The following is a 25,452-nucleotide window of genomic DNA, read 5'->3' as shown; positions in this document are numbered from 1 at the left end:
TCTAAAGTAAGGCAATGCCAGCTGAACCATGCTGAATTTCAAGCAGAGCAGTGAGACAGGAGATGAGCCTCTTTTCCTGTTGTTGTTGTTCAGCAAGTCCAGAGGCAGCTTCAGTTTGTGGGTCAGTTTGTCAGTCAAGGCTTTAAAAGTTCCATCATCTCCTCAGGGGGTGCAGTCCAAAGCCTTATCTACATAATTAATATTGATAGTATGGATTTGGGGCTTGCAGGCTGGTCTCTCAGTGTGCCATCTGGAAGCCTTAGCTGTGGAGAGGTTTTTGTGAAAACAGCCTTCATGTTTCTGAAGCTGCAAGATCTTAGGCCAGGGTTTTAACTAGGTGAACACTGGTCTCTATCAGAACGCACTCATACATATACTCACAGGCATCTTTGCAGATATAAAGTGAAATTTTCCTCATCTTTTCCATTATTTCCTGGGGAAGGTGAACAGATTTTATTCAGAATTCGCTGTAGTGCGAGACAGAAAGCAATTCCAGCTGAAATTAGTTGTTCAGAAAGTTATGAGTATGCAAAAAAGATAGCAATAACTTCTGCTGCTGGTGAGAGCCACAGTGATTTACTGTAATTGATTTGCATAATACCATTTGTGGAGTCATTTTGGCTACAACGGCTTTCCTGTAATTGGGTGTGTGAGTATAAATTTAGCACATAAATCTCCAGGGAAATTAAAAACAAAAATAACTTACCAAACTAGTAATTAATATCTTGTAATCATGACTCAGCACAAATAGATTAATAGCTGAGTGATCTAAGTCATCCAAGAAATAAAGCTGTCATCCAGAGTTAATGTGGTTCATTAGAAAAGGAGATGATGTTGTCCCTTACTGTTGCAAATCCTGTTCAGGGAAGCCAAGTTGGAATTCCTTTGTCTGGATTTCAGTCTGAAATGCAGCAGTGCTGTATCACAGCTAAAGTGAGCATATCTTCACAGATAATTTTAAAGAGTAAGCGTGAATTAGGAAAAGAATGTTTCCCTGTTCTTCTGTTGTGGCATTTAATGTACAGGTAGGTACTGGTGAACTTTTGGTTGGGTTCTCTAGGGGTGCTCCAGAATCCCGCTGTGATCCCTATGATCTGCTGACATCTCTGAGTGGTGTGTTCTGAAGCAACAATGAGAAGAATCAAAGATCAATGTCTCCAACAGCATGAAATAATCAAGTATTATTTGCTGGAGGGTTGACATTTGACAAGAACCTTTGGATCTGAATTTTTCTTTTCACTCTGTTTAGTTGCTTCATTCATTTTGTGCTCTGCAACTTCTGTGAAAATTGTCAAAGTGATATTGGTATTTTCACTATTAGCCAGGGGCATGTCAGAAGAAGTCCAAGCATCTTCAAGGTTTTGGTGTCAACGTGGATAAAACTTCTTCCAAAAATCATGAGAAGAACCGATCACACCCCCTATATTTGCATTGCCTTTTAGTATCTGGAGAAAAGAGGCCACTGCAAACAACAGAGATCTGTAAAAATAGCAATTTCTACATTGTTGAAGTTGTTCATTATTTTCAATTTGCTTTTATTTTGAATTTTAAAAATATCATGAGGCTTTTCATTTAAACATAAATATCTTAAATGTTCTGTGCTGTCAGTGGAAGAATTTGAATTTTAACTTCAGTATTACACGCAATATTATAATATAAAACATCCTGCTTTTTATACTTCATTTATATCTCATTTATATTTACAGATATAATTTATGTCTCATAAGTCATTTATGTTTCATTCATATTCCATTTATAATAAATGATAATAGAAAGTGAAATGCACTTTGAAAATCGGAAAAAAATACATCTTTTAAAGTGACAATATCTGAGACAAAAATGTTGCTTCTAATTTACCCTCAAACCCCATTTAATCAAACTAGAAACACCTACATTTTCCAGTTTAATATTTTGCCTTCATCACACTGGAATTGTGATGGAAGATTGCTCTGTGTGAGTGACTCTTACCACCCTGGAAATCCCTTAGAGATTCCCGTGGTGGGGAGAACCTGAGACCAGGTGGATGTGGATGAGCAGCAGAGCCATCACAGCTGTGTTTGCTCCCCCTGCACAGATCTCTTAGTAAATTGAAAGGCCAAATTTCAGAGATTTCCACTGAAGTAAGGAATGGGAGCTCAGAAAAACGAGCGTGGGCACTAGATTGATAAATACTGTTGTATTTCAGAAGTCCTGCCTCATGCTGGTGAGTTCTCTCCTGAGCTGCTCTTTGTGTTTTGTCCCTTTACAGAGAATAGCCAACCTGCTGCCTGCTTGGTATTACAATTTCCGGGTCACCATGGTGACCTGGGGGGACCCAGAGCTGAGCTGCTGTGACAGCTCCACCATCAGCTTCATAACAGGTAACCAGCCAGCTGAAAACACTGTGGGAATGCTTCTGGGGGCAGAAGCACTGAGAAGGTCTGAGCTGGGTGTGTGTTTCACCTACAGATAGTTGCAATTTAGGATATTTATCAGCTAAGTGGGTTTTTTTTTGGTTGGTTTGGTTTTGGTGTTTGGTTTTTTATTATTTTGTTTCTAAGTCTCTGAGGACTGCTTTAAATAAACATGTATATAAAATTTTCCTATGTCAAGCACAGTGCTTGATTGCTCTGTTCCAGTCCTCCATCAGCTGAATGCATGGCTCCAGTGAGGGCCAGTGGTCCTGCTCAACTTTTACCACACCATCTGTTTGACACATGGAGAAGTTAATAGGTAAATAAGTAAACCTGAATTCTTAGGTTTCTTAATATTATGAAGCACTTTTTCATTTAGCTGCAGCATTTCCAAATGTTTTTTCCTCCTCTGTCCCCCTCCCAGTAATCCCCAGGTCAGAGCATGACTTGTGCAGCACCGAGACGGGTGAGCTGATGTAACCACATGGATTTCCCTCCTCTGCTTGGGAAGCCATGGATTTAACACACTCTGGCATCTCTTGGCAGGTTATCTTTGGATTTGAATCTCCAACATGTCCAGCAGATCAGCCATAGAGGGACCAGCATGAAAGAGGCCCTGTTAGCCCCTTGCCATGTGTTCCCAGCATCCAGGCTGGTTAGGCCAGAGTCAGAGTTCTCCATTGAATCTTTTTGCTTTTAAGTGTCACTGTTTATTTCACCTTGCTGAAGTTTAGGTGCTTGAAAGCAGTAAATAATTCAGTTTTACTGTGAGCGGCAATGAAGTACGCCTTGCTCTTCTTTTCCGTCTGTAGGAATCAAATTAGAAGGAAAATCAGGCTATAATGTCCCAGCCACTCGCTCCTGAGCAGATGCTAGCTTAGTCCCAGATTTTATTTGGTGAGTCTGAGAATGTGCCTGAAGAAGCTACTGAAGAAGACCCATTTCTAATGGTGATTTATACAGTGCCTGTGCCTGAGAGAGCCACGACAGAAAAGTCATCAGCAGGTTAAGTTCTAGCTCCACTGAAGTCAACAGAAGCCCTCCCATGCTGAGATACCTGATCCCAGGCTGCACTGCTGACAAATTCTGGCACTTTTCCAGCATATCAGAAACTCATAACACCCACCATAGCCTCGTGAAGGGTCTCCTGGGATATTCCTTGTCCTTTGGCATCCATCAGCTTTGCTGTAGCATTCTAAGGAAGCAATTTTCCAGCTGGTTGGTTGCTGTGTGAGGGAAGAAATGTCTTTTCCAACTGATTGGGGTACCAGGTTCAGCATTTTAAGAGTGGAAATGTTCCAGTGGGATACTCACTTCAGTGTTGTATCTCCAGAAACCTGCACCAGAAATGAGGGAGATTAAGGGTCTTCTAAAATGTAATCTGTCATCAGTACCAATCTGGATATCTGTATGATGACAGGAAAGGCTGCTACTGCTCTTAAATGAAAAATGGATCAACTTCTTAACTAGAAGATGCAGACAAAATCAGAAATGGATCAATCTCTAAATGTTATCTGTTTGTGATTGGCAAAACCTCTCTTAGAGAAGGTCATCTGGTCTTTAGTGAAAATAACCAACTGGAATGTTGTATCAGTGGTAGTTTCTCTTACCAAAGCTTTACACCCTGGGTTTCTGATCTGAATTTTTCTGGTTTTAATACCCAGTCCAAAATTCTTGTTGCACTTTTATCTTGCTGATTGAAGAAACACAAAGCTTTTTTTTTCCCCCCCTCTCTATACAGAATTTAGTTTGTTTTTTCTGTTAATAAATTGCTTCCATTGAACTCTTCAGGTGCTCTCACTTTTAGGTGTTTTCTCATGTCAGTTTTTTTCCCCACTCTGCTTCTCTAATTTTTACTGTCTTTACTAAAGTACATAAAAACTGAAAGTGTAATACCAGCCTGCTGAATACTCCTATAGAGGCACAATCAGCTCCCTATTCAGAGCTCTCCTGTGTGTGCAACTAGGTGATTGCATTTCCTGCATCATCACACTGGAGGTCTGTGTTGATTTACTTCTGTTTTATGGCTCCTGACAGAATTTATCATTTGGGAAGTGTTGTCTACGTGCCATTTTCCAGCAGACCCAACTTTGTACCTGGCACTTTGAAATGCACTTTGTTTGAGCAGGCCCAGCATCAGGGGCAATATTTCAGAGCAGGCCCAGCATCAGGGGCAATATTTCAAAGCTCAGCCCTGTCCAAGCCCTGCACTCCTCTGCCAGTTGCCACGTTGCTTGCGTGGTTCATCAGCGCTGCTTTTACTTTCAGAGTATTGATGAAAATGTTGAATAGCAATGAGCTATTAAAATCACACTGTGATTTTAAGAGAAGAGTCCTAACAAAGAAAGCTGATTTGGTCAAATTGCAAGCACTTATCAATAGATGGTCACCACTGAATGTGAGCATTACATGCACTCCTGTCCCCTGATTGCCTTATTACTTGCAATCTCTTCAGCTTTGCCCGAGAACTGCAGGCAGGCTAGCTTGTGAGGTAGTGCCTTGCCAATTTGTCACATCTGCAGGTTTGAAATGTTCATCCCCAGTAGGTGCTGCCTTTTTTAAGTTACCAGGGGGCTGAGAGTTCTTTTTCACCCTCGGCCTCTTTCCTCCCAAAGAGGGAGCAGATGGTTTTGTGGAGCACTTGGTCCCTTTCTGCATCATTTTGAACAATGCCACCTCCTCTGCACAGGTTGCCAGGAATTAAAACAAACAAAAAATCTCCACCAAGAAGCCCTAAATTTTAAAGATACTGGAGTGGAGGTTTTGTAGCGTTGACAGTACCCCATCTGTCAGTTCTTCTGTGTATAACTGGAGAGCCAACCTCTACACCTGGAGCATAAGCTTGAGTTTTAAAAACAGAGTAGAAGGATCGTCTGGGAGTTGGAGAATGCAGCTTGCAGAAAGCTCAGAGCAGACAAACCATTTCCCTAACACAGGATCCCACTGCTCACGGGGAGCCAGTGGCGAGGCTGTGCCTTGACTGAACTGCAGGACTTGGAATGATGAGATGTAGCTCTCTCCCACAGCAACCAGGGAGATGTACCCAGGAGCATGGGGGAGATTTGGGCGATCCAAGAGACTTATCAGAAGCAGGATTTGTTCTCTCAGCTCCTGCAGCAGCAGTTGCACGCTGTTGTTTTACTCAGGGAGAGATCGTGGTGCTGCCAGTGTTGCTGTGGTGACTAATGAGTTTTTAATGCCACCTGCTGTAAACAGCTGGATTTAAAACAATCATAAGCAGAGGCTCTTTAGGCCACCAGCATTTGCTTTTTTTTTTACAATGAGGATGCTTTTATCTTTGGAGAAGCAAAAGGAGTGAGAAAGACAAACTCTTGGGTTGGTGACTACCATGACGTGTGCTCCCTTTTGGTCCTGTGAGTGCTTCCAGCTGTCACTTTGGACCAGGTCAGCAGCAGGCTGTGACTTGCCACAACCTCTCTGTGCCACTCAGCTCCCTTGTGCTAGGGCAGTGGGTCACACAAGCCCTTTGATTCTCATTTGCTGTATCCTGGACTTTTCACTGTCATGAAAGCATACCGTCGGTAACGAGGCACAGGGGGAAATCATTATTCGTGTATGAGACTCATGTCAGTCATGGCCTTAAATTGCAAGGAATATGCAATCCATGCACAGGGATGGACTGGGAGCTCTAAAAATTAAAAGAAACACTGCTTTAAAGATTTTATACTAAATCAGGTTGCTTCTCCTCAACAGCATAAAAGGACATTTTCCTTTCATGGATTAACTTGGGAGAATAGTCTTCCTAAACGTTTCTCAGTGGCTCTAAATTGTCTGTGCATTGCATTTGCTGCCTTCCTCCGTGATTACTTCGGTAAATCTGTTCACTAGCAAACGTCTCGATGCCCAAGTCGAAGGAGCCTCGGTGAAAGCAGCAGTGCCATCTTGCGGCCCCTTCCAAGAGACCCGAGCTCCGAGGCCATCCTGCCTTCCCTGTCACCCGCAGCTGTGCTGGCACACTGGGCTCTGCTCCTGGGCAGGGTCCCCTCGCCGGGCAGCTCATCTGACCTGCCTTGGCATGAGCACACGGGACATCGCAGGGCGTGTGCAGGGGAGGACCAGCCAGTTCGTTCCATTTTCCCTGCTGTGCTCCTCAAGAATCTGCCAGGCACAGAGGTTCATACCTTTCCCTGTTGTATCCAGGTTATCCCACTCATGTCTCTTTGGGAGGGGGTTGAGATCTTCACTGATCACTGACTTGCACTTTTGGGTCTCCACTCGCTATTAACTCCTCTCTGGGGTCCTGCACCTTTGAATTTGGCAGTGAAGGTGAGCTGGCCAGCTATGCTCCCTCTGCAGAGAATGGAGAGGCCCCTCCCAGAGGGAATCCTCATCTTAAATACCAATTTTAGGAGGAGATGAGTTATTCTGGAAGTTGCCATCTTCCTGCAGGTCACAGCTGATGAGAGACCCAGCAAGGGAAGGTGGCTGAGTCACAGTCCCTGGGGGTATTTGAAAGACTTGTGGATGTGGTGCTGAGGGACATGGTTTGGTGGTGGGAATGGCAGTGATTGATCTCAGTCTTAAAGGTCTTTCCCAGCCTGAGTAACTCGATGTTGCCTGGGCTGCACAGAGAGCCAAGGACTTGCTGGCAGCTCCAGAACAAACAAAACCTTCTAAAAGGCTGGAGGGGTTGTGATGGGGCCCTTTCTTCTTCCCTTCCACCCTGGGAATAAAGGTGGTCATAACTTCTCATGCAAAAGTTGTTCTTTGGAAAAGTGCAGGTTTTGGACTTTTCCTTCTAGAAAGATGCAAGCTCAGGGAAAATACATTTATTTCCTATGGAAAACCTATCAAAATTACTCGGTGTAACAATTGATTATTTCCTTTCAGTTCAGTAGCACAGTGAAGCAACATCTGAGGCTTTTAACTTGAATTTGAATTTCACTTACAAAAGATTGCAGAAAGAAGTGTAATTTTGTTCTGATTATCTCCCAGGTGAAACGATGGTTTTCATATCTTTCAGCTAGTGCTCAAATGCAGTAGCTTTTACTGACACTTTCCTGCTAGCTTTGTGATATTCTCTTTAGGACAGTATCCCTTGGCAGAAGTTTATCACTGGATTTGCCAATCAGTTGTGTTAGATCCTGTCTGTAACACACTTGCCTTTTTCCTTCAGCACCAGTGGCACCCAAAATTACCTCAGTAGAGTATTACAACCACCTTCTGTATGTCACCTGGACCTATGGAGGAGATGGTCCTGACCTTTCTCATTCCAGGATGCTGCACTGGATGGTCATTGCAGAAGGAAAGAAGAAAATCAAGAAGAGCGTAAGTATCAGTGTATAAGGTGGGTGGTGTTCATTTCTCTGGGTTTTGGGTTTTTTGTTGGCAGGTTTTTGGTTTTTCTCAGTTGATAACTTTGTATTACAAAGTTTTAGCAAGTTTTGTAGAAGCCTAATTAGTTAGAAGTTACTTCACTGCATGCACTTCCAAAGACTTGAGCTCTCAAAAGAGCCAGTGGACAAATTGTTTCTGTGGTGATCCGGTGCAAGTGTTGATAATTTAGATAATTTAAAAAGAGCTTAAAAACTTCTCAGCTTCAGACAGTAGAATGTAAAGAGTACTCTTATATACAGATATGGTATTTTCCATTTTTATTTATTAATAAACAGAGTAAACTACTGGCTGAGGTTTTTTTAGTTTGTTCAAGTACTCTCTCTTCCCATTTTCTGACTTCATCCTCATGAATTCTATGTTCTTCATTTTATGTTTGAATACAAGTTCTACTAATTGATGGGATGAGGATTTCCCCCAGAATGGTGCACTTAGAAAACTTGCCAGAGGCTAAGGTGCCCTCTTGGTACACACTCTTGAACATTCTGAAAAATGGCTTAGAAAAATAAATCTGGGGGCTGCAATCATGGCTTAAAGTCATTAAAGTCAGTCCCTGGACACAGAGTGAGAAGTGTTGGGAGTAGGGGTGGAGCAGTGCAGGGCAGGATGGTGTAGCCAGCAGTGGAGCTTCACAGAGCCTGTGGCCTGAGACTGACTTTACACCTCTGTTATCTTTCAATCATTGACAGGGAAAAGGTGCCTGGTCTTTTTCAAGGGAAGGTTTTCCCTTCCACTTAAGGCTTAGCAGAAGCTGAATTGGAAGTATATTTTCAGCAGAAGTGCAAATTCATCAGCAGTTTTCGTTTGGATTTATGTGGAGCATCCTAGCTTTCATTGGATTCCTTGTGGCTGCAAGAGTGTGCCCATCTGGAGCTTGTTGCAGCATGAATCTAATTACTTGATTAGGAGAACTGATGACCTTTCTGAGCAGCAGGAATTTTCAGGATTTGGATCCTTATTTCAAACAAGGAAGAAAACTAGATTTTAATTTTTCTCCTACAAATAAAATATTCTATCAATTGAATTCGAAAAAAAATTCACAATGATGTCCCTCTTTTCTCTTCATGTTTTCTGCATGGTTATTATTCTTTCAGTAAAAATCTGATTTCTCTACCATCCAACTTCACTGAATATGAAAATTGTAGATTAAATAATTATAAAATAAATATTTAATATGAAAAACTAAATAAAAGCAAAATTGAATACATAACTTTAGATTAAATGAAATATTAAAAGTAGAGGGTATCTACAATATAGCATATCTACAAATAAAACTTTAAAGCTTTAGGGATGTCTTTAAATTTGTTTGTCCTTATATTCCTTGTAAGATAAAGGAACCCAGAGGTTATTCTTTATGAAAATTCTGCAAAAAACTATTTATAGCTAACTTTTACAGTTCTGTTCATATGGATAAATATGGGTACATGCTTGCAGGCATCAGGGCATACCTGTTCTCCTAAGCCCTGTTAGCCACCTTCAGAAACTGTTTCCTTTTAAAGTCATGCTATTTTGTAATCTCATAATATGATTTATTGTGATTGTTACTATGATTGTTTTTCTTGTGGCATTACTGAAATAAATAGGTAACACTGTCAGACAATGTTAACATTTTCTTCCTGCTCCTTGCGTATTTCCCAAGACTCCACAGAAGCTGGTCAGTTCTTAGAGAAATGGGGGAAATTTTGTGCAAAGCCCTATTAGTCTTTATTCAGAACTGTCAGTTTCTACTGCATCTGAAAGCTTCAGCTTCAGAGAATTAAGTGACTATGAAAACCAGCATGAGATTCCTGAATGTGGCCTTTATAGATAGACTCAAAGTGCTCTGAGGAAATTGTGTTCTGAGTTCTGCATCCTTCTCCGTGACTGGAGAAATGGGGAGATTCCTATAAAATAAAAGGGAGGAGTTGTTCTCAGTCTTTTGTAACTCAGCTCAGTTTTAGATCTGATTTTGAACTTGCAGATTATTGAAGTCAGACCCTGAGATCTATTGTCAAGTCAGCAGGTCTCCAAGAGGTGTTAGACGTGCCCAAATGGATTTAATTTTCGGGTTTGTAGGATATATAAAGGCTTGCCTACACATGGCTTGTGTGCTCTTCTTTGAGGTGTGTCTGACCTTTTTTAAATTCCTCTGAAATTGAAATGGACTCAAATCCAGGGCTTGCTTGGCATTTTGCACAACTTGAAAAATCCAGATGCTCTCGGTGGTGTGAGGGAGATTTTCTTTTTTTCCTTAAATTTTCACTGGTCACATAGAAAGTGCAGCCTAAAATTGTCTTCTTTTTGCATTGTGCTCTTCTGCTTTCATGGTTGGTATCCAGAGGAACTGGTTGATATCACAAGTCCTGGAGCATGCAGAAGACATGTGCTGTGATGCTCAGGGCTTTCTGTGTGGTGTTTTGAGTGACCAGGTTAATTTTACGAGGCAGTTGTATGGTTTGTGTCATCTTTAAGCTGCTGTCTCTCGATTGTTCAGGTAACACGCAATGTGATGACTGCAGTGCTGAGCTTGCCTCCAGGGGACATCTACAACCTCTCAGTGACTGCTTGTACCGAAAGAGGCAGCAACACTTCCGTGCCCCAACTTGTGAAATTGGGTAAGAAATGCTTGTTTGTAAATTATTGACTCACTCCACTTGTTTGACTGTAAAGTAACTCTGTCAGCAGATGCAGCACCTTCCTTGTTTCAGAGCTATGTACCTGTGCCCCATTTCTTTTGCGAAGCTGTAATTTTCACCTCACCTTGCTGTGAAGATTTTCTCCTTCCTGGGTGTGAAGATACTCTCCTAAAATGGTTTTGCTCAAGAGGAGCAAGAGTGGCAAAATTGGACTGTAAGTGGAAGTAGGAGAATGGAAATCACTTAGTGCCTTGCTGAGAGAACAACTTAACTTCATCGTTGCTTCCCTAAGGTCTTGAACACATGTAGGTTTTAGGAATGGCAACTCAGGCTTCACAGATTGACCTGTTCAATAAAAAGCAGAACCTTCCCTTCTTCCTTTCTGTTTCTGACAAGCCTATCTCTAGGTGTCTCTGTCACTTGGTCTGCTTTCCTGTCTCCCCTCCTCTCTCCCTGGATATCTGCAAAGTCTTCCAACACCAAAAACTTACCTGTAAATATGAATTAATGATAGCACTCTTTATAGAAACAGTCAGATTCACGAATGTAGAACCCAGCTTCATTTTAAGAGAAGTATGTGTAATATACTCATAGAAACAAAAGAAATCCTTAATGTAAGAGTTTCAAATATAACTTTCTACCTAATATCTTTCTTTTCTTGGGAGGGAGACTGGACGCTGCACCATTGTACCTTAAGAAATTTTAGTTCTCTTTTGAAAGTATGTGGAATTGTTGAGCCTTAGGTATCCAAAACTCTGAATTTCCAAGTGTACCAAACTGCTTTTACAGGCATTAACTCCACTGAGAAGGTAGGTAAGGAAGAGTTGGTAATTTCCAACTGGATTATCCTCTCTACATGAATAATAATCCTTTTGTGAGTCACCGTGAGAGAAGTGAATTTGAAGGACTCTGTAATTTCTAATTGGATTAGAGGTCTTGAAACAACCATTGTCGATTTATGTTTCTCAGAACTCTTACTCACATCCCTTAAACAGTGCTGATGCAAACAGTACAGATACAACAGTCTGAAGTTCTTGCAGGTCTTCTTACCAAAGGCAGTGTTTGAAAGATGCAGACAAATTCCATGAATTGGCTTTTCCCTGTGCAAATCATATCCACTGTTTTCCCCATGCCTCGTGTCAGTGCAGTTTTTTTGTGCATTTGTTACCGTGTCTGAGTGGGTGAATTTGTGAGGGTGAGTATAACCCCCTGTTGTTACCATTGCCCAAATATTTTAGGGTGCTGTTTCAAAATATCAGGTAGCTTTATCTTCCAGACAGATCCACAAGCCTTATTCATGTTGCACACCCTGCAGCATGGTTGTATCTTCCTGTTCTTTCCTTATGGAACTTGGGTGGGTATTTTGCCTTTCAGTGACAACAAAGACAAGGTGGAATGAATTCCATTTTGATTAATCCCTTCTAGACTTCTGGGTGTGGGGTTTTTTGTTGGGTTGAATTTGATTTTTTTTTTTTTTCCTTATGATATTTGAACTTTGAATAGACAAAAGTGGGAATATTTTGCCAGAGGTTTTCCTTCTCTCTGCTGTTGAGGGGAGCAATGGGAGTCGTAATTAGCAGTAGTGGAAACTGACTCTAAGTGATAGACAACTCAGCACTTGGCAGTCACTTAAGCATTCCTGCCAAATGTTCTTCCCTTCGTGATGTTTGCTTCATCCTGGCAACTTTCCACCTGCAGAAAAATCAAGCCATTTGCTGGAGGCAAAAGGAGGATTTGCTTGGGATGCTGCCCAAATGCAAAACTCATCTTTTAATTGAGGCAGTTTTTTTACCTGGAGTGGAGAGTGTTTCTGAGTCCAAGAGCAGATATATGGGTGTAATTATGGGAGAGGGACACTTTCCTATGTAGCACTGGGACAATATGCACACTGCAAGCCCCATGACACACGTGAATGTGCCTCAGTCCCTGCCCAGCTCTTTCCATAATTCAATATGGCTTGGGCAGACTCCAACCCCGGAACACAGATCTGATTGTTTCAGGATCAGATACGTCTCCAAAATGTCTATAACTACTTGAGCAAGTCCCTTGTGCCAAGGTTCCTGTGACAGCATCTCACACAATGAGAATAACAAATTATTTGTGAAAGGAAAAAAAATAAATCCAAAATGTTCTTGTGCATCTCCCATTGTATGCAGTCTGTCAGAATCCTGAAATCCGGTCATTGTTTGAGAATTAAACATCCACATCTGCTTTAATTAAACATCCACAAAATAGGAAATCTGAAAACTCTGCAGAAGAAATGTACAACCCAAATGTCACAGTTTCTGAAGGCAAAGCAGAAGAGCCCAGGAGGCCTGAGGTGTGGAAAGCTAGGGATTGCCAGTACCTGTCATGTGAAGTCATTTTCAAGCTGAAAATCAGGTTCAAGCCTTGGTGTTTAAAAAATACTGAGGAGAAAATGGATCTCTCATCTTGACATTAGGCCTAGGCTGTTTGCTCCTCTCCTGGTCCCCAAGGTTTCCCCTGCTGTTCTGTGCTTTCCATTCTCCAGGTTGGTTTGGGTGTGGTTACAGTGAGGGGTGACCTCCACAGGCAGGGAGATGGCCCTGGAGGCAGCAGCCAGGGCTCTGGACATGGGGCCAGGGGTGCTGAGTGCAGACCCACATCCATGTTTGACAGGACTCTGATGCCATCACTCCCAGGAGACCCTCCATCTATCCCTTTTGTTACAAGGTTGTCCCCTGCTCGACAGACTCCTGTATTCGTTTGCCCATTGTCAGTTCATCCAGCACAAAAGCAATGAAAATCAAAGTGATAAATTGAGGATCTCTGGAGATCTGGACCTCTGCATTCCTACAGCTCACAGAAGTGAGCACAGCTCCAGTGGCCCTTTAAATGTCAGCCAGAGGGGGAAAAAAAAAAAAGACTACAAGTTTTTTTTTTAAACTGGTAATTGGCTAAACATTTCCTCTGCTGCAATTAAATGAACCTAGGCAGCCTTTGCTTGTGGGAAGCTGCTTCTTTATAGTCTCCTGGGCAGGCCTTGTGAAGAAAAGCTTTCTCAGGCCAAATGCATTGCTAAGAGGTGGACAGTCATCTTCTCTGAAAGTGTCTGCTAACATTGTTCTATTAATAGAATCCACTGATCATCCTCAAACAAGGGCTTTGCTGAAAAGGGAAGTGAAGTAATTATCCATCTGTCCAAATAGAGAAGGGTTTAAATAGAGAAGAAAAACCAACACACTTCAGCATCTTCCCATTTTACAGTGGTAGTTTGTCATCATGAGAGGCTTTACATTGGTAGACTTTATCTGAAGGAAATGAAAGGTAGAAGGGCATCAGGCATTGCTTTCAATTCTTTCATTTTTCTCAGTTGTCTGGAAACTTAAAGATAAGCTTAATGAAAGGAGATTTTTCTCTTACACCAGAACCAGCCCCTCCAAAATCACTGTTTGCTGTCAACAAGACTCAGACCTCGGTGACTCTGCTGTGGGTGGAAGAAGGAGTAGCTGATTTCTTTGAAGTCTACTGCCAGCAGGCTGGATCTGGCCAGGAAACAAAAGTCCAGGTATGTGTCTCTTCTTTGGTGTCCACTCTTCATCTCTGAACCTGAGACTGGGCCTTGTACTGTTCTGGTTTGGTGTCTGCTCCTTGGCATCTGCATGTAAAGCCCAATGACATTTTATACCAAATGTGATCAGGTGGCTCAGAACTAAACTTCTAAAAGCTAAACTACTAAAGCTACACTTGAAATACTAAAATATTTCATTGTTTTGCAGTATTAAGGTTGACTTCTGTCTTAATGATGAGATTCTGTAACTGGTTGGAGAGAAACTATGTGCATCCAACAAGTGCCAGTGTTTGGCTACATGTAGAAATGGCTGTGATAACACTGTGCAAAACCTAACAGGGCAAAAATCTAAGGGAATGACAATGAGCAAGAAGGGAAAAATCATCAGGTAGATTCATAAGGAATGGGAAAAATAGACATATTTAGATGCCATGAGGTCTCTTACACAGTATTATTTCTGGAATACTTTATTCCTGGTTTTGAGATCTGTTAACTGAAGTTCAGTAGGAGCTTCCTTGCTATTCAAAGAGTACCTTTATGCAAATGTGGCTGCTCCTCATGCATTTTATCTCAGGGTGTTTTCTTCAAGGCCCACCTTCTGAGCCTCGCAAATGATCTTCCTTTTCTCTCTGTCCAGTCAAGTACCTGTGCTCAGAAGCCACTTGAATATAGGAGTATTTAAATTGGTAATGCTGTTCAGTGAAAAACAGAGAGCAGTAGTAGTTTTAATTCCTTGACATTCAATGCTGTGCAACATGTGAGGTTTACTTTGTGCTTTAGCTGATGGTATAATGAATCACTCTGATTACATGCCACAAAACATTATTCTCTCATGTGGACTGTGACACATAATGGGGAATCATTCAGAAAGAAGTGAAAAATTACCTACTTAGAACCACTGATGACCACAAAAGACTTGCACACTCTTTAATCCTATGGAAGATCAGTCTGAATTATTTAATATTCTTTTTAAACTGAGACAGACAATGACTAAAGAAAAAAAAGAAGTGTTTAAATGCACTTTAATCTCTTGTATAGTTTCGATTCCACATCTAGATCCCTGCTTTTTCATGCTGAATAGCAAAGGTCGTGAAGTCATTATCATCACTTACCAGAGATTCAACATCGATGAGATCGGATGAGGAAAGTACCACAGGATTTGCAACTTCAGAGCAGATCTGTTTTTAAGAACATCAGGAAAAGACTGCTTCATTTGGCAGATGCTTCAGTGGGTGTCTCATTTGTTGACGTGAACATCTGGCAGTGGATAATGCACAGAGGTTGTCAGCTCACTCCTCATTAGATTCATCACTCTCCTTTCTGTCTCCATGAAAAACTGGGAAGGGCTCCTTTCTGAACTGTAAAAAGGGATGCTTTCCAAGCAGACTGGTGAAAATTCTTTGTGATTTTCCATGTTAATTACATGAACATTTTTGTCCCTTTTCCTGCATCTTTAAATCAGTGAAATGAAAAGCAACAGCTTTCTGATTTTGAACATCTTGGATTTGAGTTGACTAATTTAAATTTCCCAGAGGGGAAAATGGAAACATCCAACCAAGTCCAATTGCCAAAGTGTGGCTCCTCCTTTCTGCTCAGGCAGTAAAAGTCTCCTCCCTTACACTGATGTGCATGTGATTTCATCTGCATAATGTACCTCAGAATTGCTCTGCAGCAAGAGCCTAGAATTAGGCCATGACTGACAACAGGCTCCTGCAAATATCCAGTGCTTGGGACTTGTTACAGCATCTTGCATTCCCCATCTGGAATGAGTTCATTCATAAAACTTCTCCATCTTTCCCTTCTAAACCACTGGCTCAGTGTCTCTTTCTTCAACTGTAACCCACCCCTGGTTCTGCTGGACAGTCCAGAAAATCGAGGGCCTTAAGGATCTCTTTTTTTAAGTCAGTGTTGTGACATGTTCTTGTTGTGTTTGTTTTCTCTTGCTCTGTCAGCATTTAAAATCCACAAAAGTGTTCACAAGGGTCATAGTAATTAACACATTGTATAAATACGTTATATAGAGCTTCTGCCAGCTAGAAAAACTGAGATGTAAGGGTGTTTGATCATAGTTACTACCAAAAGGCTTTGCTCTAGCTTTGTTCTTCACCTTGGCTACTCAGAAGGGCTCAGAGGCCTTTGTATCCCAAGGAGCTGCCTCAGGGGCAGAGATGACATGAATTCAGATCAGCATCGTGGTTTCATTCATGGCAGAGATTGTGACTGCCTTGGCTGTTCTTTGAATAGAAATAACTTTGTTTTCCTCCTACCTCTGTGGCTTCATAACCAGAGCTCACGAGCTGTGCCCACCCCTGGGGGTGTGCTGGAGGTCACAGTGCTTCCCCCCACCAAGCATGTGCCTGACCAGCCCACTATGGGGCACCTGTCCCTCCCTCCCCAAAAGGCTCTGGGGTCCCTGGAGTGCTCTGGGATGTTCTTGCTGCTGTATTCACCCCTGTTCCTCTCCCTTTTCTGCCAGACTATCTGCCTGTTGGGTAGGCCCTGGTTACCTTTCCTGTGTTTCAAAGTGCTGATTTCTTTCACCAGATCTGACTTTACCTGTCAAATATATGGAACACTGATTGTGCTCTTGCATTTATGGGAGAGACAAACTCTTGTGTGTTTTTCCCTGTGTCTGCAGGAACCTGTCACCGTCTCTTCACATGTCGTGACCATTTCCAACCTAACCCCTGCCACTTCCTACAACTGCAGTGTGACCACCTTCAGCCACAATAGCCCCAGTATCCCCACTTTCATTGCAGTTTCCACCATGGGTAAGCAGCACTTCCCTGCTTTCTTCTTCCTCATCCAGCTGCATCTGTTTCCCCTTGCTTTCTGAAGCTGCACTTCGTAATGCTGGCCCCAGGGGTTGTTTGTGTCATGAAAAGGCTGCCAGATGGGGATGGGGATGGGATGGGGATGGGGATGGGATGGGATGGGATGGGATGGGATGGGATGGGATGGGATGGGATGGGATGGGATGGGATGGGATGGGATGGGATAGGGGAGCAGCTTTGGAAGGTCCTTAGAAAAGGCCCCACTAGGGGGTTGACTTGGAAGAGTGTAAAACAGGGCCTCAGTTCTGTGCTGAGTTTTAGAAACCAGGGATGTAGTTTGTGGTGTCAATACTAAACATCAGGGTACTGCTTGATGATATTCATGGAGAAGAATGTTTTGTCATCCAAGCCCAAACAAGAGGAAAATCACATTCATAAGCTGTTAAGGTTTTCTGCATTCAGCAAAGAAGTGAGAGAGAAGAAAGGCCTCTGCAGGATCTTCATCATCACAGCCAAAATGCTCCTCATGGAGGATCCCTGGGCATGTCATTTTCCAGAGTAATTAAGCAATTTCAACCCAGAATATTACAGAGCCCCAGCTTACTATTTTGCTTCTGGGTCAGAAAAAGTATTGATTATTGTTGAAGAACAACTTCAGAGCAGAAATGTGCTTTGGAGATGGAGATGATGATGAGTATCTGTATTTTGTATTGCCTTCACCATTTGCTCTTGTGTTATAAATGTCAGCCAAAAAGGAAAAAAATAATAAATCAGAACATGCCAAAGTTTAGCAAAAATTCCAGAGCAAAGTCATTTCCCCAAAGAAGTTTTCTAAGAGCAATAGCTACTCAAACTCTGCCTTTATCTCCTGTGGTAGATTTTTCTCTCTCTAACACTCCAGGCTCTTTGAGATAAGTTTAAAAAAATGGCATTATCACAACTCGGGGGAAAACAAAACAGAACAAAACTGTCAGTGCTCCTGAACTGAGTAACTGAGAGTCATTTTCTGTATGCACAGTCACTGAGATGAACCCCAATGTAGTGGTAATCTCCGTGTTGGCCATCCTGAGTATCCTCCTGATTGGGCTGCTGCTGGTGACTCTTGTTGTGCTCAGGAGAAAACACCTACAAATGGCCAGGTAAGTCCAGATTTATGGTAATTACAAAAAAAAAAAAAAAATTCAGAGACCAACAAACACATCCTGACCATAGTTTCAGCTGGGAGTGCTTTTGTGTGTGGGTGCTACTTGAGAGGCTTGTGAACAGGATGTCTTCAGAAGAGTTGTTTCGCTGCTTTTGAAGGGTAGCACATCTTCTCCTTCTGTCTGCTTTCACTCTTGACCTGACTTACAAGCCTCAACCTTTGTCTCATTTTGAGCTCTGCAGCCTTGAGTCCATAAGGAGTGCAATCACTTATTACAAAAGGGTTGTGTCAGGAACATAAATTACAGTTAGGATCTCAGGCACCTGGGCATGAGCAGGACATTAAGATGCTTTGCAAGTCTTTGATATGGTTTGGAGCAGGAGATTTTTCCATATCAACAGATAACATTTTCTAGAGAGTCTCTCTCTCACCATTAGCCAGTCTGCACCAATCATTTGTAACTGAATATTGAAATGCAATTTCCTTTCCTAGGTGATCTTGCCTGCCACAGTTCACTTTAATGTGGGTTGCTATGGCCTGTGTGAGCTGTGGAAGTTTCCCCAAACCCTAGGTATTTGGTTTACCTACTGGTTTTGAAAGTGTCACAGAGTCTTGGTCTTTTTATAATCTATGTAATATATTTTATATTAATTTACTATACTATGTCAAGAAAGGAAATTATTTCATGTGAAAAAAAAACTTATGTAAAACATCATGCACTTAACAACCTAGCAGATGCTGCATTTTGTGTGTTGTGTCTTGGCTATGTATTCCATGCAACAGATGACCACATTACACACATTTTTCAGGTTATCTTTTCAAGAAAACATTACTTGGCTTGTTCCTTTCACATGTAACTGGCTCTGCGAAAATCCCAGCTAAATTAATTCTCTTTCCTGTTTAATTGCTGTGCAGGCAGCCCAAAGCTTTTTTTCTTCATCACTGCTTCTAGCCACAGAAGATAAACAGCCCAGAAGGAAATTCAAAAAATAAATCCAGTAAGAAGCTGCAAGCAGTTGTTTGCTTAAATCAAGGAAATAGTCAAGTCTGTTTATAATTCATAGCTGAAAATAATAGACTTGTCACTACTAGAATGTTATTCAGGATTTTTTTTTTCTTTTCCCTACAGTTATTTTCTTAACTCAAAATTACCTATAATTACCCTGTAAAAAGGACACAATTAAACAACTTCTCCTTAGAGCTGGAGCAGTAAAAATTTAGTATAGAAAGGTAAATATTTAACATGTGTACTGAGGCCAGAAACCATTGCTAGAGCCCAGCTATGGAAAGCATAAATCTGGACAGAAGCTAAGGTTTATTTGAGAATTTAACTCTTTTGAACCATTTTTAGGTAGTTTGATCTCAGGTGGTGTTGAATGTTTATTGGTTTTGTACAATCATGGTGAGGGGTTTTAGTTATGTTTATTACAGATTATCTCAGACCTAGTCACAGATGTGAGTGTTCAGCACTTCCCTGCAACTCCAAGAGTTCTCTGTTAAATCAAGCTCTTTGCAAGTGTTGTGAATCCAAAAATAGTAACTTTTTACCTCATGGTCTTCCTGGAACAGGGAGTGCGGGGCTGGAACCTTTGTGAATTTTGCATCTTTAGAGAGAGATGGAAAACTCCCCTACAACTGGTGAGTGTTTGAAGCAAAGCTTATGTTCTTCCCCATCTCTGCTTTTTGGCAAATGTTATCTGTAAAGTGCTTATTTTTTATGTCATTGCTGTCCCTCTTTAGGATAAAACTGCTATGCTTGTTAATTTAGTATTTTATCCCTTGAATGTGTTTTATTTCTTGAGTGATGACTGAAGAAATGCATTCTGTCACCTGGTATTTTTAGTAGTCAATGATATACATACATGTCAGCCAAGTTGCATAGATGTGTTTTGGGAGGATATTTTTCTTCTTTTCTCTTACAGACATATTTCCTAAAATAACACAACTGTAGAAACTTGATCTATAAACCCATTAGCACTTCCATATATTTACATCCAGGAGTAAGCTTAGTTGTAGATGACTAATTACCAACTGTCCTCATGCAGTGCCATTAATTAATATTTCCTTGCATGACAAGACAAGGACAAGCCAACTCAAGTATATACTGTAACTTAATGTTCAGTGCTGTTGAAAAAGTTAACAAAAAAAATCCCATAAACATACCTTGCTAATCTAGAAAATCACCTGCAAGAGTTGCAGGCACTGACTATGGACTCTAAATCATCCCTGTCACCATCTGCTGAAGAGAAGTATTTGAGCAAAGAAAGTCTGTAGGATTAGCTTTTATAGAAGTAAAAGGCTCTGAGAGCTACCTGACTGGCACCATTGTGGTCATTTCCATTCCTATTTTGAGAATCAGAGGAGTGGTAATGACAGACCCAAGGTTTACTGCTCTGTTGTCAGCAATCTCTGCAAAAACTTCTTCCCTTTCAAGGCGAGTCCAAACACAGATACGTACAAGCGTGACATCAGCCCCATTCCAGCAGGTCAGAAGAAGTGCCTTGGTTTTACACCCATGGTTGGCTTTGCTGACTGCTGAGAAGTTGGAAAGAAAACTTGGTGCACAGGGAACTGCTTTCCGTGATCTCACAGGACACAGCCTGCCAGCAAGGCTGGGATTAAATGGAATGACACTGCACCACAACGAGCCTTTTGCTAATAAGCCTGCAAACTGAACTAACAAGCCCAGCAAATCTTGTCAGTATCTCACTGTGCTGCTAATTAACTGGATATTAAACAAGATTCACTTGCTTGGTTTCGCTTTAATAGCAGCCAGCTGTATGCAGTACAAATGAAACCATCCCTCAGCTTCTCTTGCTTGGACTCTGTTAATGGGAAAAAAGGCAGAAGATCAAACACTCATGTTAATTAAATAGCCAAGCTTGAATGAAATTATTAAACTAGCAACAGATGTTATTAAAATCATAAAAGGTGTTTTATTTAAATGGGGAGGGAATGAATAGGATTGGATGTGAAAGTGAAGGTTCTTGTTGCTTGATTTAGTATATATGTGTGTGTGTGTGTGTATATGCATATATGTATACATACATAAATGAAGTTATAAAAATATGAGCTGAGGACAGCATTCCTGCTTAATATCTCCACAAATTTTTTCGTAAGTGAAGGCAGTGTGTGCTTATCTTATGGTCCTTACTTCTCTGACAGTTGTTCTGTGTGCCTCTGTTGTCTAATGTCAAGGCCAGATTCACAGTCCATCAAGGCAGCCATGTGGGAAATATGGCCCTAAAGACAGACAGGATTAAAAAACCCTTTTTGCTGGGACTCATTTCAGGGATCTAGTAAGGGAGCTATGGGCAGATCCACTAATTCCTAAGGGAAGCTCAGCTCAGCAGAGTTTTCAGGATTGGAGTAATCTCTGTGTCTGTTTCTTTTAATTAAGTTCTTCAGTACACCTGAGCAGGATGTGAAAAACTGCATAATTGCAGAAAAACAGTATTATATTTATTGGGCAGTTCCAAATTTTTCATATGTTGAATAAAATCAATTGGCTTAGCTGTCAGAGCTCCTAGTCTGTGAATATAAATCAGTTTTGTTAGCCTGTGATTTGATAAAATGTGGAAAATTCTTGTGAGGATTGACAATGAAAGAATCCCAGGCTTGAATAATTCCTTCTGCCTCCGTAGGCAAGAGGAAGTAAAAGCCTCACGTGGAGTTTCTCAAAGGGAAGAGAAGTATTCCAGCAACATCATCACTTCTCTCTTCTGAGCCTAATGGAAACCTCTGTGGCACCAGAGATCTGTTCATGGAAAACCAAATTTCATCCTCAGTGGAGTCCCATAGAAACTCAAACAACAGATGAGCCTTAAGGCTCAGATTGTGCAGCTGTTGTGGTATATGATTAACCAGAAAGGGCTCTTGCTCCTGGCTGAGCCACACAGTCCCTGCCCATGCCTGGGGAAGGTGCCCTGCAGAACCTGCACTGCCCATTTCCTCTACAGCAGCAAAACTCACTAAAGCATAACTTGGAGTTTTCACTGCATGGACAGAGGATTTCCTCACTGGTTGGAAAATTGAGATTAGACATGATTACGCTTGACATGACTTACTTATCAGGAAAAACACAGTATCTGCCAGCTTCATAAGAGCCAAGAGTACTGAACAAGTAAATTTAACTTTGTGGTTCCTCTTTAGAACAGCTGCAGAAGGATGGTATCACTTTTAAGGCAGCAGATTTTCTGATGGGGAAAAAGCACACTGAGGGTATATTTGGCTAAAAAAAAATATTTCTGCTGGAGCCAAGTTTGTAAGTTTGTTTAAGTTTCGTGAGTTTTTCATATTTGCAAAATACCTGAAGCCCATTTCACCAAGAGGTAGAACAGGCCTGAGTGGATTTCCTCAGTTAATGCACAGCAGAAACTGGTAAACAACTTGCAAATACAGAAGTTTAGAATAATTTTGTACTCATATTTCCTTTAGCACAGTAAAATCTGCTGTGAGTAGTTATTCATACAAACCACAGTTAGAAGAACTGTTCAAGCAATGTTTAGATGAAAACCTAGGAGAGAAATTAAAGCACTCTGCAAAATGTTACATGGATGTCTTGAGAAATCTGACTCAGTAGAGGATATTAAGAGATATTGGAAGCATCTGAATTTATCTCTGGTATAGATCTTCTGATATCCACAGGATCACTTGCAGGAACAAACGTGGGAGATTATCGTAGCTGTATGTGATAAAAACAAACCATGTCAGTACTGAATATCTCAGAACATCAGAAAACAGGCTTAATACCACCTATGCAACGGCTGGAAATCTGTTGATGTTATTTTCCTACCCATTTTACTCTCTGAAGATTGAGAAGAACGGGCCTGAATCAATATGATAAGACATACTTATTTTGACCATATAGAATTTTGTGTCAGATAGCTGAAAATCCTGCAGAGGGTGTCAGGTTGAGGAGTAAAAATTCTAGGGATGCTAATAATATTCTTAGGAAGTAAGTAAGAAGTAGGATTTATGGCTTTAGCTGATTTTTAAAATAGAATTTGCTGATCTCCTGATTTCTGTTTGTCTTACTAACTCTCCTCACTTTTTCATCTTTATGTATGTTATTTATTAATGCTCACAGGCGTAGAAGTGTATTTGCTTTCCTAACTCTGCTACCCTCATGCCTTTGGACTGATTATCTTTTGGCATTTTATATTAATCCTTGGTAAGTGATTTACTTGTTTTTCCATATGCAGTGTGTAAACGATGTGAGTTTCTATTACATGAAAAATGTGTGATACCTTTGTTTTCAAACGGGTCAAAGCTTTTGAAGATTTAATTTTCTTGTACTAGAACATGGACTGGCGAGGATGTGGGTATCAAAGTATTTGCTACCCTGCTTCATCTGGTTTGTCTGTTTATGCTCCAACCCATTTTGGTATTAAAAAGCTAATCTTACAGTGGTCATCATATCCATCTCATTGCTGTCTTTGCAAATTTTGCTGCTTCATTATAAGTCCTGGCTTCTTCTGTCCTGGTTATTTACATGTTCATTGCCTGGCACTGACTGCTGCTGCTGCTTGATCGTGCCCCACCTGTTTGGTGTGTGATGTCAAATACATTTGTTTTTTAAAGGTGCTCTTAGCTCTCGTGACATCAGTAAAAGTTCTGCTTTTGAAACAACCAGTTCACTGACAGTCGATACAATTAGGAGTCCCAAAGAGTTAAAATAGGGTCACTGTGAGCACGTCTCATTGTATATGTGTGTATATTTAATACTTCAGTCTTTAAATAATTTATAAGGACTTAATAAACTACTGATTGTTTTTTTGAAAATACCTGACAAAGCCACTTGTCTACTTAGAAGCGGAACTGTTTTACAAACCATTTAACAAATAATTACAATCAGGATCCAAAAATGCCTAATTCCTATAAAGAAACTGAAGTTCCTATGGTCTTGAGTCCAAGTTAGAGGGTTTTACAAAAAAGGTGGTACTGAGGTTAAGATTTTCTTTCCCAAAGACTCTCCCTTGTCTGACCATGTGGCACCAAAGCCCTGGCAGGCCCACATCAACATCTTCAGCATAGGGACTTTTGAGACTGATTTTCCTTGAGTTACAGTGGGTCTGTAGAAAAACCCATCTGAATTTTCAGTGGGCCTAGAAATGAGAGTATTTATGCAAGTAAAGAAAGGTCCATTTCTTCTCTCGGGAAAACAGCAGCATGTTCCCCACACATACCCCATTGAAGAGTCTTCCCCACCTCTCCAAGGTTCATGTTATATTGACTTGGAACTTGTCTGGTGTAAACTCAGCTAACTCTGGAGCTGCACAGTGGTGGAGAGGGTCAGGCAAGCAGGTGATTGTTAGTTTGGAGGTCACACTGATCTCTCTTAGCTCTCTAATGGTCAAGAAGCCCAGGGTGGCCACTGTGGATGGCACTGCTGCAAAGAGTTGTCATCTTCTCTTGCCCCTCTGCCTTTTTTCTTTTATTACACATTAACTCACCTTTCCAGATGCTTATCTTTCTTCAGAGGTTTCCTCTTCTCCCTATTTTAGTCTAGATGGTTAAGTTTACAGGAGCTGAAGTGGAATGAGATGAGATTAATCCCCTCTCTTTGTCTTTTAATCTGTAGAGTAAATGGAATAACAGATGAAACACCAGCTAATGTTTCAAATGTCTTTGTTTTGCACACAAGTTGGTTTAAAATATTTATGAACATTCAGGAAACAATTGCAATGCTAAGAAACAAAGGCCTCTTGAGACTATCAAAGCACACGAAATTCTTGCTGAGAAATGTATGTCAATCATTTGTTTTATTGCCTCTTGAAGTGTTCCTTGGAGAAGCATTCTTAGAAGCATTCCCATCATAAAGAGCATTTAGGTATTTTTTTTCCTTTTCAAATTAATTCTTATGTGCCCAACATTAAAAGGTTTACCATAGTCACAGGGGATAGACAGACATGTGTTGAATAATTTAGTGGAATTAACTTTAAGATTTCATTGGAAAAAAAATCTTTGAAGATGGAAAATAAATACTACTAGTTTATGTGTACAGTACATATGAATGTACAGATAACATGATAGGCTGAAGAGATTTATAATATTTAATCTCCACATTAATGTAAAGCTGGTATTGCTGTAGCTCTTGTTAATTCTGCAGGCAAAGCTCCTCATCTAAATGGAAATGTACCTTGATAAAATAAGAAAATTACTACATGTTGCGGCTGCTCCAGAAACTGAATGTTTTGTAAAAATTAATTTTGGAAAGTAAATGGTTATTTTTTTTTAGTATAATGTCTAAACAGGGTAGAAAAATAAAAATACTCCACTTTTTCATATTTCTTTCTGTATATTTTCATTATTTAGAATTTAAAAGTCTTCTCCTTTAATTTACTAATTGAAGCTGTGAACCAAGTGATCTAGAAATAATTTTCATATCACCATGAAATTTAAAATAGCATCATTATAATGTGAAAAATGAACAGATATTGTTTGATGCCCAGGAATTAAAAATTGACCCTACTGAACTTCCTTCTGAGTAAGCAAGAACCTATTTGTGCTCTGTGGCTGATTGAAGAGAGGAGATCAGTACTTTTAGACCTCTAGCAAGTTATTCCAGGGTGCTTGCTTTGTGTATTTAATCTTAACATTTGCTTAACTGCTTGGTGGCAACAACAAAATGAAGACA

General features: G+C 40.8%; 1 protein-coding gene across 5 annotated transcripts in view; it reads left to right on the top strand.

Annotated features, from left to right (window-relative positions):
- The window catches only part of PTPRO (protein tyrosine phosphatase receptor type O), a 174,446-nt gene that overhangs the window by 133,302 nt on the left and 15,692 nt on the right, over nt 1–25,452 (top strand). For all 5 annotated transcript variants that reach the window (XM_069003568.1, XM_069003567.1, XM_069003571.1 and 2 more), the window contains 8 exons: nt 2,249–2,360; nt 7,531–7,682; nt 10,222–10,342; nt 13,753–13,892; nt 16,534–16,666; nt 17,688–17,808; nt 19,383–19,451; nt 22,903–22,986. In XM_069003568.1, coding sequence (XP_068859669.1) covers nt 2,249–2,360; nt 7,531–7,682; nt 10,222–10,342; nt 13,753–13,892; nt 16,534–16,666; nt 17,688–17,808; nt 19,383–19,451; nt 22,903–22,986 — 932 coding nt within the window. The remainder of the gene's footprint in view (nt 1–2,248; nt 2,361–7,530; nt 7,683–10,221; nt 10,343–13,752; nt 13,893–16,533; nt 16,667–17,687; nt 17,809–19,382; nt 19,452–22,902; nt 22,987–25,452) is intronic.

This window comes from Aphelocoma coerulescens, chromosome 1A (assembly GCF_041296385.1).
Source record: "Aphelocoma coerulescens isolate FSJ_1873_10779 chromosome 1A, UR_Acoe_1.0, whole genome shotgun sequence".
NCBI lineage: Eukaryota > Metazoa > Chordata > Aves > Passeriformes > Corvidae > Aphelocoma > Aphelocoma coerulescens.
The sequence above is the reverse complement of the archived record's forward strand: the minus strand, read 5'-3'. Positions and strand labels throughout refer to the sequence as shown.